We start from the raw sequence: 12,516 nt of genomic DNA, 5'->3' as shown, positions 1-12,516 counted from the left end.
CTTTTTATATGGGCTCTCTGTTGCGACTATCATTTCGGCGCAATTATTCACAATACACGACCGATGACAGCTGCTCCTGCGCAGTACATTCTAACAAAGGACAGTGACATGAAGATTTTCCCCTGGTCGTTGCATATGTACAAAAATGTAAACAAGGTTCTTGAATAACAGAGAGGGGTGCAAATGAGAGAAAGGCAGGGAGGTTAACAAAGTTTCATTAAAATATTTGCCCTCAACTTGTTCATTTCATGGTCTTTACATTTTTCATATTAGCGGCATGCACTGCTTTGCTGATTTCAAACTGATATAGCTCTAAAGTTCGTGTGATATTTTCTTTACGTATTAACTAGGCAGAAAACGTGGAAGCATTGATGTAAGGTATTTAGAGCACAATTTTTGCCACATACGAGTATATTATTTCATGAAAAAATACATATTTTACTTGTCTTGACGGTGCCTAGCGTTCAAGAATTCCTAGGTATACTTTTTGGCGCAAGATACATTTCTAGAAAAGGGACAGAAGAAAGGAAGACAGTTAGGAAATCTAAGCACCAACTTGCCCAAGAAGAAGTCCTTTTGTTCAAGAATTCGTTTGCGGCATCTTTTGCAATGGCAATGCAGGTATTATAAAGGCATTTGATCCCTCAACAAATTCTATAAGGAGGAGGCCGAGCCGCAACGTGAGCCCCCCCGAACGAAATTTCTGGCTACAACACTGGCGCCCAGGCGTGAAGATGGCAAGGCGTGGGTGTCGACAAAATCGAAAATGCTTCGAATAGCCGGCTTCCAGTGAACTTTGGCGGGCGCGCTCACCCTCTCCCAGTCATCAATGTCCGGCGGCTGGCTCTGCGCATTCCTTGGGACACACGTGCGCGCTAAGCCGGTCGAGCTAAGTGAGATCCATAGGCGCGCGCGCACTGCTGCCAAGCTGCTGCGCTGAGCGTACTACGCAAGCGGTCGCGCGCAGCTGGCGGGAAGCGCACGCGTCAGTTGGAGAGAGCACCCCAACAAAGACAGGTCGTGGGGAAACCCCGCGTTTGCAATCGACAGTGTAGCCCCCGGATTGAAACGCCGCGTTGACGAGCGAGTGTGGCCGCTGGTTTTCGCTCTTCGCTGGCCCCGTCTTTTCCGAACTACTCAAGTGCACGGCTACTGCTGCCGTCGTTCTTCGTCTTATCTCGCACTCCCTCCGACAAGCATAAAAGACGGCAAGCCAAGGCCGCGTGCTGTGTGAGTTACGGCCGTTCTGCTTAAGTGTTCGCAGCTGCTCGACACCTTCGTTCTGGCTGGAAACAAGCGAAGCGTCAACGACATGGTAAGTAGATTTATAGAACGCCGCTGTTACCGCTCTCTTCTTACATTTTAATATTAGTACTTCGAGTATAAACACCGCATCTCGTCAGGCATTACATCTTACTCCCGGCCGTGCAGACCTTCAGCCACGCGATTTCCTTCGCCTGCCTTTGCACGTGAACGCGCATTTTCGTTTCGTTAAGTATAAATTTTCAAGGGTGTTTTCTAGCGCCAGCTAATTAGCGAGGTGTAAAGCCTGAAGTTGTATGACTGACGTGAAATTTTACGGCTCATTTACGCATTCTTATTCAAATAGTTAACGAAAAGTGCACTAACGTGGCACTTTGTAGTGGAACTTTCTGCGCTGTTGGTACTGTACCACAGCCTCTGGCAAGCGGGCATATGCCTGCAACGTTCCGAGCGAGACGTCGCGTGTCACGTGATTGATTCCTGCCACCGCGCAACGGGTTTGAAGCCTGTCTGACACGTTGCCATCGTAGATGCGAGTAGCGTCTTCGCCGACGCACTAGATGCGAAAGTAGCTGTTAACAGAGGAGGCGATCTGTCTTAAGTCTCTCCAATCCTCCTCCCTTGTTGACTCCGCATCATTTTTGCTTAGCATGCGCACCGTTTCTCTTTAACGTGGAATATTATTCCAAACAATACGCGCGGCGCTTAAACACGTACAAGAGGACGGTATCAGTGAAAAGCATCATTAGGACGTCAATCAAAGGCATCAACGCCCAACTTGGGCAGCTATACACATATTGGCAGGCAGTGTATCATCCCTCCAAGCGTTCTCTTGTTCCCGGTACGGCGAGGGGCCACAAGAAGAGGCGTTTGCGTAAAGTAAAACTACCGCGGGCACAAAGGCCTTGCCCGCATGCAGCTATTATTGCAAGCGAAGAGATAAGTTAGGTGGAGCCTCAAGGAGGCTTGCGTACAACACCGACTGGGCCCCGGGTAGAACTTCCGCCATGAAAAAAGAAATGCATGCTCGGAAGAGCAAAGGGGGCGTGTTAGTGGGGTGGCAACGCGCCTGTCCTGGGAAAGGCCGACGCAGTGCAGAGTCGGTGCCTTTCTACTTGCCGTCTATGGTGACTCACAGTTGGTCGGCGTTATCGGATAAACGCCGCGTATTGTCTTTTCTTTTTCTTTATTTTCGTTCATCTTTCGCTCCATCGATGTAGCTCCTGCAACTTTCGAGTTGAAATTCTGGCGCATCTATCGCTTGTCTCATGCGGCCGCAAAGGAAAAGACCAGTTTAAGATTTTCCCCACTTTATGCGGCGGCCGCAGCTTGTAGTTAGCGAAATTTTAATTTCGCTAACTACAGTAGTGCCTGCTCAAGATGTGCCGGCAGTAAAACGTCGCCAGAATATGCTAGAACAATTTTCAAGAGGCACTAAGGAAAAAAACTGTTGGAACTCTATTAGTAAGTAACCATTCTACTATACCACAAAAGCCACTCTTGCCGCTAGAAGAGGCTTGGTACAGCCAGAAAAGACTCGGACACAAAAGTCGGGTGGCGACACCGCACTAGTAAGCCGTGACGTCACTGATTTTGAAGGCATTTGCTCGCGCCTAATGAACTTTTTATCCGTAAAGATCGACTGCATTATACTGTAAAAGAGCCAAATACTTGGCAAGCTTCAAGAACTTTTGTTGCGCCACAGCGACCCAAGTACGAGAAAATCGTTTGAAATCCGTGACCTCACACTGACGTAACGACGCAAGGGTATCGGCGCGAAATTTAGCTTTAAGCTTCATTTTTCTCTTATAATATTGTACCTATTACTGAAAATAGAGTAAGTGTTTTGAAATAATTATCATTTTCAACTTTTTTGTTCTTCCTCTTTAGTTCGGCTGTTGAGCCAAAATAAAACTCCATTTATCATCTCTCATTTTAATAACAATTGCTATGCAGCTGATGAAGCTGGCTCGAATATAGTTAAATTATTTATACAGTTAGTTCTCTAATTGCGGTGTTCATTACTCGAGCATCTAGCTATAGCTGCAGCCGAAGTTCCCTTTCGCAATCACAAGCCATATCAGCAGTCATGACTATTGAAACTGTCCGAACCACTCTATAAATGTGTAATCAAACAAACCTTCGATATTGCGTCAAAGGAATGTCGTGCACATGTTGGTCTCGAATTCTCGGGCGCTGTTTTCTTCAGTGTGCAAATGCCTTTTTTGCGAATTATAGATTATACTTAATTTCAGCAAGTGCCAAGAAGAGATGCCCAGCGTTCACACTACAAATGGACTTTTTATGAAAGGCCGCCCTTTGTGTGTGCTTTTTTGTTGTTGTTGTTGTTGTTCAAGAGCTCTATTTCATTTGTCTGCCAACTTCGCAAGCCTGCGCGGTCACTAAAAAGAAAGCGTTCACAAAAGAACAAACCCTCTGCAGAGTGGCTTGATAGGCTTCAAGCATGCGCAGTTGCCCAACGCATTGTAACACTCTGTCACAATGTTTTTATCTCAGCGCCGACACGTCGTTCTCATTTCCCCGTGTTCTGCCTCGTTTTATATCTGTGCTAAGCCTTCATATCACATGCGCCCCTCTTGAAATAATGCTTTATTTTTAAGCTTAGTAAATCTGGCACTGTAGTTTAAGTAATCCCGTTGAGAAGCACTGCTGTCATGCCTCTTTCGGGTAAATCAACTTCCCTGACGTTAAGAGTAACGTCTTACGTTTGAAGAAACGGAGATTTGTTGGAATGTGTTCAGTCACTCACAAGTATGAACTAATATTGCCTTCGTTTTGATGCCGATCGTTGTCTCTATTTAACGAACTCTTGGCCTACTTGTTCTACAGCTGTGTAAATGTCATGCGCTCTTTCAGCCCCTGAACGCCTTACATCGGCCTTCATTGTGAAATGTCTCATATTTGCGCCTTCAACTAAAATCGGGAGGAAGAACTTAGAGCTGACGCTAAGACGTACTCCGTTTGTTTTAGCACTCATGAAATTTGTTTCGGTGCCACTGAGAAATAACAAAACTGCATCACCGCATGTGACGTAGTCAACAGCAAAAGATTGCGGGACGCGCGAGCGCGTGGCAAAGCGACCCTCCTCCCCTTCTAGCGGTGAACCCCTGGTGTCGAGACCGACGCATGCGCGTCCCTCCGAGACTGCAAGCGTGCACGTTTCCGCGCTTCCTCTTTGCGCGCCGGCGATATCTGAATGTAGCCGCGAGATAGCCCTCTTGCGATATGCGCCGTGGCGGCTTCGACGGGCAGAACTTCGTTATACAACGGAAATCAATTGTCCATTTCCGTCTTGCCGGTCTCCTTCTATAGAGCGCGTCTTCTGACACGCTCTTCTGCGGTAGAACACGCCGTTCGTAAAAAGAAACAACGAAGATAGGCCACGATAAGGTGCAGCCCAGAAAAAATAAATGACTTGTTGCGTTCGCCACCAGGCCGGCCCTATGTGTCCGCGCTCGTGGCTCGACAAAAAGCGGCCGCAGTGGCGCCCGCATGTTCACGCTTCTAAACGTTTCACACAGTTTCGCCCGTCGAAGCCGCCACAGCGCATATCGCAAGAGGGCTCTCTCGCGGCTACATTCAGATATCGCCGGCGCGCAAAGAGGAAGCGCGGAAGCATGCATGCTTGCAGTCTCGGAAGGACGCACATGCGTGCAGGCGTCGGTCCCGACACCATGGGTCACCGCTAGAAGGGGAAGAGGGTCGCTTTGCCACGCGCTCGCGCGTCCCGCAATCTTTTGCTGTTGACTGTACGTAACTGAAGAAATTAAAATAAATTTTTCAAGGATTATTGCAGGAAAAAGACTATATTTGTTTGCTATTGTCATTCTATATTTCGTTTGTCACCATGTTAAAGCCCTGTGCCGGTTCAGCAAACAATGGAGGCTCTTTTGACCCTTGTTATCTAAAGAGCTAATTGATATAACGGAAATCATGTGCTATTCTACGAACATAGACCAAGGCAAATCACGAGCATGTTATCCTTGCGCCGAAAGCTTCTGCGCGGGGTGTTCCGTTTTCAGTAACGATTGAGATAAGCTAACTAATAGCGTACCAATAAACGCCCTTTATAGCAGAAAAGGTTAGGTATATTGAGCTCACAAAATACGAACATTCAGATTGAACAAACCAGGCGCTACGAGCACCAATTAGTTCAGTTTTCAGTTCTATAGCAAAAGAAAAAAATTGGCTTTCGCATCAGTGAGTTAAAAACGTATGTCTGCTCCTTATGGCAGCAAACTCAGAATCCTCATTTCGCCCTTTTCTTTGACTTGATATTTCATCCCCATAGATCTGCCTTTTCATTGTATGTTTACTGTCTCAGCTTTTTTCTATTATGAAAACAGAGTATTTACCACGTTCTACGCTAAAAGCATGAGCTCATTCCTGTGCGCACCGGCTTGGCATCTACTCAGTAGAGCACTGGCTTTGAAACCACATATCCAATTCCTTGTTCGGCTAGCGTTGCCGAACTGTTCTACTCGAATATGGCATTTGAATGGGAACGGCAACATTATCGCCATACCACTCCTGCAATACCAAAGCAGCCAGTCTTGCCGTGAAGAGGCTTTCTAAGCAAGAAAATAAAAAAAAAAAGTTTCCGCACCAGCAAGTAGTGATTTCATGGATTTTGACCGCGTATGCTCAGTAAGGCCTAGTTACTCTTTTATCGCCAAAGATGGGCGACCCTGTATCCTAAAAGGCCCAAAGACTGCATTTAGCAAGTTACAAGATATTTTACGGATTTTTACCACCGAAATGCAAACACACACGAACACCAGCTCCTTTTGGCTACACGCCACTCAGCGTCATATTCATTTGCTACAACTCGAATCTCAGCAGTATATGGGCAGTTTGCGAGCACCCCCATCGGCAGCGGTGTCGGGCAGCTTTTTATCGCCGGACACATGCAAAACCTCACTGTGTCTGACTTCCTTTGCGCGTTGCTAAAATAAGAGCTCCACAACGATGTCATATCGCAACCTGCCAACCACAGTTAAGTGTGCACTGGGGACTTCCAACTATAGGTCGTATAAACGGAAGCGATAGGGCGTCGGAAATGCAGCGACGCCGCCAACCCGGTGGGATCAGCGCCGAGTATTGCACGTCGGAAATGGCAACGGGGCAACACGCGCTCTTCACGCAGCCGTGTCGCTCGGGTGACAGCATTCGCAAATGCACCGGCCAAGAAGGCACGGTTTTATCGTCCTACGCATGCCGGTCGTCGCTTCGAACAAGACCACGGGTAACCGGTTTCGTATAACATTCTGGCTCTAGGGATGTTTGGATCGTTGTTTTAACAGGATTTCAAAAGAATACCTACAGGCACTGTACAATTGTATCACAATAGCTGTCCATCCATACAAGGTACCTGACGCATTTCTACGGCTTATGGAGTTAAGATTATCGATAGATAATATCTACGCTGATTAGAGCGCGGCTCGGGGTTCATACGTCTTTTGTGACTGCGCCACTGGTTGCTATCTGGTGTTTCGTGGTGTCGACCGTATTTGTTTCAATGTAATGACAGCATTAAAATAATTCAAATTACCGCTCACCATGCTTCTTGAAGACCAGTAAATTATCGAAAGTGAATGGATAGATTACAGAATACTCAAGTAAACTCAAGTAAATAAAGGAAAGATTGAGAAGATTGGGAAGTTAGCTGTGCTTGGCAGAGAAAGGATGTATAAAAATGCAGGGAGGTTAACCAGATGTAGCTTGACTAGCTACCCTGCACGGCGAAAAGGGTTAAGGGAAAAGAAAGAGATGAGCAGAAATGTGTAAACCCCTTACGCCATCCAACGGTTGCAGCCTATTAGGTAGGCCTGTGGAACTTTGGCAGCGCAGATTTTGCCTTCCAAGTGGCGTTACTTTGGTATCACTGGAACGTTGTTCTAATAGTGGACGATTTGAGTTTGACAACCTGTTTGTTTCATGCAGACTGCTCAAGTGCTTTCAAATGAACGCCCGCAGTAGAATCACATGCTTAATAGCCGCTGCATAGATATGTATGCACTTCTAGTAAATTACGATTCGCAAGAGCCTGCTTGCGGAACTTTCTTAGTGGAACAATAAAATTGGATCATGAATGTACGAGTGCGTAAATGCAAGAATATAATTCGCAAAGTAATAAACAAGTAGCCAGCATACTAGGGCAAAATAACATCTTACAGAAATATATATTCCAGTTGCTACGCTGTCGACAGTTTTCCGACGCGTTCTCGACATGGTATAAACTACAGGAGATTTTTCACAATATGCTGTAGGAGCCTGAATAACTTGCGGATGACTTTCGGAAGACTTTTCGGAAGACTTTCGCACTTGCGAATATTTATGACAAGCTGTATGTGTAATAATGATCGTTTCCAAACGGTAGTGAAATAGATGTCACGGCATAGTCGCTGCTTCCATTCAAAGTTGCTAACAAGGCATGTGTGCAGGCGAGCTAATTGGAGAGCTTTATTTAGAATACCGCAGTCGAATTGCGTGTTACAACCGAAGGTTGGGAATTTACAGGTTTATATTGGCGATAGCGAAATACGAGCGTAGGAATTAAACCACTTTAGCTTGCGCGATATCATTATCTGCTGCTTCCTTCATCGGCTGGAGGGTGGTACGCCGATGCCAAAGTTCACAGGCAATCGGTGTGACTCACGAGCTCTGACTAAATCTAGCGCCACCAAGATAAGCTGAAAAATAGAACGTTGGGGCTTCATACGCACGGAACCCGAGAGTGGAAAGCCACAATCTAAACTGAAATTGGCATATTCCAGAAATTTCTGCCGACAGCCGCGTTTCACCACTACCTGTTTGACACACTCTACAGACCTTGAGGAGCTCGCAAAACAAAAATATTGTGGGCTTTGTTAAGAAACTGTAGCAATACAACTTGCAATGAAATTGTAGCCCTTTATATATCTAAGGTCGCTTAGCGCGCTAACATATTCTATTCGGAATAACCTATCAGGTGAGTTACATAGGCTAATTTTACTGTAATGGGTACTGTAATTTTACTCTAAAGTCCTGACCAGCAGGGCATTGAACAGATAAGTGAAGTGAAATTTATATTCGATTACCCTTGCATTAATGTGTCAGGACGTTGTTGAATGAGAAAGTAGATCGAAGTACAGGAGCCTTTCTCATGTAGCATGGTTAAGATGAGGTTGTTTACGAGTAGCACTAGTGTCCTGTAAAATAAATTTCTGACTCCTAAAGTTAGATAGCCTGTGCTAATAATCGGATGGGCACCTTTATGAAGAGTAGGCAGGCTTTGTGCCCCATCTGGTGGTAGCTGCCAGCCTGCTTCTCGCTTGCCCTTTCCCCTTTCCTGCCTAATGTATGTATGTTTTCAAAACATAAGTAAATAACCGCGGGCTCTTGTTGTACGTAAAAGGAAAGTAGAGTTACGGAAAGGAGGAATGGTTTGATAAGGTTTTTACAGGCACATTTTTTGCGTTGGCAATTGATAAGGCGAATGGCAGCCGACTTCAGCTGACCGATTAGGGTGTTGCCATTTGCCCTTCCATGCAGATACGAGACCTCTTTCAGCTTTTCTGCAACTTTCTTTCTCGATCGTTCTATGTCTCTTTTTCTGCATTTTTTCTTGAATTCCAGACATGTAATTTAAGTACAATTGTGCTTTCTGCTATTACATCGATCATATGGCTGAGGAAATTGGGAAAGAAAGCCCAGGTCTGACAGTTTACATTCCCTAATATAAGTGAACAGTAGCAAAAAAAAACGCCCTAAGTAATTAATAAGAGAGCTCAATTCATTGCCCAAAGGAACATTTAACAAATATTGTGCAAGCCTCAGAATATTTCGAAGATGTCGTAGCGAAAAAAAAAGCCTAACACGTGGTGGAAAACAATTGAATCAATGTATCATATCGCTGAATGATCTGCTGTGTTTGATCTCGCAAACCCGTCCAGTGGACTCGAGAGGCCACAAAGCGCATGCGCTTTCCGCGGATAAGTGATCAGGCTGATCCACACTATCAGTTTGGGATGCGACCCAAGTACACGTTGCCAAGGGCAGTGCTCCCTGCCTCACTGGGAGCAGCAAATTTAGGCTGCGGTCAAGCAAATTTGCGCATATAAGCCTCACTGCTGTCAAGAGAAATATGCCCTATAATTTCCTACACAAAAGACGCAATAAAATTCCATATAAAACCAGTATTTATACGGTGTTAGGTAGGGTAGCTGAGGGGCGTACAAAGCGTTAGGCTGGGACAATACATTTCATGAAATTCACCATATGCTGCACCAGGGAAGCGCGAAAGGCTGATTTTTTTCCTCTTGCTAAAAGAATAATTTCCCCTGTCAAACAAAGTGGAATGTTGGGCACTTACTCGAAAAAGCAAAGTGTCCTTTGTAAAAACATGAATTGCTTTCCCACATTAGCATGCAGGTAGAATTTCCGTACATGGATTATCTCTATTACGTAAGCAGAGCACACAATGATTACAGAGCAGCTCGCTGGTTAACGTGTAGAAAGCTTGTAATACTCAATGATTGGGTACTGGCACAATCGCAATGTTTCATCATTGGGGGAGAAAAGACAATGTGCTTCGCTCGAATAGATTTCATGGCGTCTGAGTTACAGTGGTGTAGCCTCAGGTAAAAATGTGCGGCATTTTTTTACCCTTTGTGATGTTTCCGCCGCATAGGAAAATCGGTGAATGACACCGAACGACGGGGAGCTAAAACCGATATAACCAGCTGCGCGAAATAGTGAGCTTCCTGTTGGTGTTTGTCGGAATCCCCGTTGCGTGTAGGTTTGCACCATGTTGAGGCCTCGTTCTTTTTTATATATATAATCTTACAACCTCAGCGTGTCTATTGAAGCGCAGTAATAGCCCGGGCAGGACACCAGTGAACAGAAGCTCGCGATTTCAGCACTGACACATGGTAGCTTCGCTTCATCATGAAGTTCGGAATTGTACACCAGGCTTATAGATACCCAACTGATAGCCATGAGATATCCTTTTGAGATAGCACTGGGGGAAAAAAGAGTTGGAAAAAGGAGGTGGGGGTAGCGCAAAGTGATGCGCTTTGGAAAGTTCGACAGGAGCAAACGAAACTGTTTGATTGTTTCTGATACGTTCCGGACAGCGGCTGTAATATAGCCTTTAAAACATTTCTTTCCCGGTTTACATATTTCCCGGTTTAGTTTTCTTGAAAAATGAACCAATTCTATGGCTAAGTTTTATTTCCATCAGTTTTACAATTGGAGTGAAGAGAGAGTACCGGGAATTTGGGGTGGTTCAGCAAATGTCTGTCCCGAAGGACAACATCGATGTCGTCATGCGGGGAAGCGCTATACCTCAGGAGTTTAAGTTAACTGAAAAAGCAGGCAAGTGCGCTGTACGTTCGCTAAAGCATATGCTCTGTTCGGCAATCACGTGTTTCTTAGCGAGAAGCCGCTTTCACATCAATGATCCTCTCCCGCATTCGTGTTCTTTCCATGTTTGCCGAGTTCGCAAGTTGTCGGTCTGCTCTTTCTTGGACTATACTTTTATATTCCGATTCTCTCTCATGTCCAATTATAACTTCAACTAAATAGGCGTTTTTGCAAAGAAACACATTTGCCACCACTTCATGTATCTTATGTCTACATTGTATTTCGATTTATCAACTTTAAAAAGCACACAAAATCAAACAATTAATGCTAATACATGCTAACGTTTTCATCATTCAGCTAGTTTCACGCATCGGTAAGACATCTTGGCATTCCTCTAAATTTCCTGTTTGGTCAAGAAGCTAGCGCGCAGCTGATTTCAAGCTTTAGAAGAAATCGAATTGCGAGGTTTAACGACCGAAAGGGACACTGGCTATGAGACGCTGTATAGTATCACGCTCTGGATTCATTTAGACTATCTGGGGTTCCTTTATAGGCACCTAAATTTAAGCACGCTTTCCACTATGCATAACCGGTGTTTGCATACACCAAGACAGTGCCTGCACTACTAAAACAAACTACGCTAACCCAGTGCGCCTGTCGGAAGTTTTGTGAAGGGAAACTAGAAAATAGTTAATTAAATGCATTATAGATAAATGCGATGCGTATATAGGGGTTTTGTATTAAAGCGAGGAAAACTATATTAGCAGCGCAGGAAAGACAAGGATCTAAAAAATGAAGTCACTTAAGCATCCTTACGTGATATGAATGCAAAAGCATTTCTCTCATTAATTGGTTACTTCCCTAACACGTGACGTCATACATTGTCACGCGTGCCCTTCGCCACTCTACCTCAATCCTCCTCGCTTTAATTTGCACCAAGAAGCGGATGACGTCCCTGATGATGATCATTGTTACCACTCGTTGGGGAAAACACCGGCTGTTCTACCTCACGGAACGCACAATGTTTCGATATTAATAAACGTAAAACAGACGCCACGACCGCTTTTTAAAGCGAAGGAAACCTTCACTTTAAGAAAGAACATCTGCAACTAACTGGAAGCAGTGTAATGGAGCATTGACAAAGACTTCAACACAAGCTTGCGCCTTCTTTCTGCCAACGCCGCTATTCGAAATCGATGCTGTTCCATTTGCCTCCCAAGTGCTGACACACTGCCCAGTCACGCAATACCGCAAATATATGCGTAAGGCAAGACCATCAAGCACGCGTGAATCGAAAATTCAACAAGCACTTCTTATTTGTTCGTTTGATCTTCCGTTTGTCGAAGTCGGGCCGCTTCTGGCATTGATAGTCCACGGCCCTGCAGCTTGACTGCATGGTAAAATAGATTCCGTCTTCATATAACGCAGTTATGCGAGTTATAATGTAGTCTGGAATCCGTTCACTTTATTTGGTTCCATGCTCGCAGTAAGCTAACTATCGTGAACTGCGCACATAAAGAAACCGCACTGATTCTTCAGGCGTCCTTTCTATTTTTGTAATTACGCCTGCAGCTTCTTTCCAACTCAAGATGAGAGCAGTCAACCCATCCTTCTCCATGCGTGAATGAATTGCTTTGGGAAAAACCAAAAGTTAGACCTAACGCAGGCGCGACATAATTTAGTGCGTTGGTCCTTGAACACATCTAACACTCTGGAGTGTTAAGTGCGCCATCTGTTCGGCCATGGAGCAAAAAGAATGAGATCTGGACTTTCAAGCCATCTGCCACGCGCGGAAAAGCCCGCATCTCTCAGCCTCGCAGAAGCTCTGAGCATTCGGGCTCGTGACGTCCTCCCAAAACAATGGGCCGTGCCGCCTTGCGATTATCT

At 45.2% G+C, this 12,516-nt stretch overlaps 1 protein-coding gene across 2 annotated transcripts in view; it reads left to right on the top strand.

Moving 5' to 3' along the window:
- The window catches only part of LOC126531623 (uncharacterized), an 88,246-nt gene that overhangs the window by 63,025 nt on the left and 12,705 nt on the right, over positions 1-12,516 (top strand). The window contains exon 1 of one of the 2 annotated variants that reach the window (XM_050179234.3): positions 880-1,315. The exons of the other annotated variant lie outside the window; for it this stretch is intronic. Within the exon in view, the coding sequence (XP_050035191.1) occupies positions 1,313-1,315 (3 nt within the window). The 5' untranslated portion in view covers positions 880-1,312. Of the gene's footprint in view, positions 1-879; positions 1,316-12,516 lie in introns of those variants that run through there. 2 annotated transcript variants of the gene reach the window in all.

Source organism: Dermacentor andersoni, chromosome 5 (assembly GCF_023375885.2).
Source record: "Dermacentor andersoni chromosome 5, qqDerAnde1_hic_scaffold, whole genome shotgun sequence".
In the NCBI taxonomy this organism is placed as follows: Eukaryota; Metazoa; Arthropoda; class Arachnida; order Ixodida; family Ixodidae; genus Dermacentor; species Dermacentor andersoni.
This window is presented reverse-complemented; position numbering and strand designations above follow the sequence as displayed.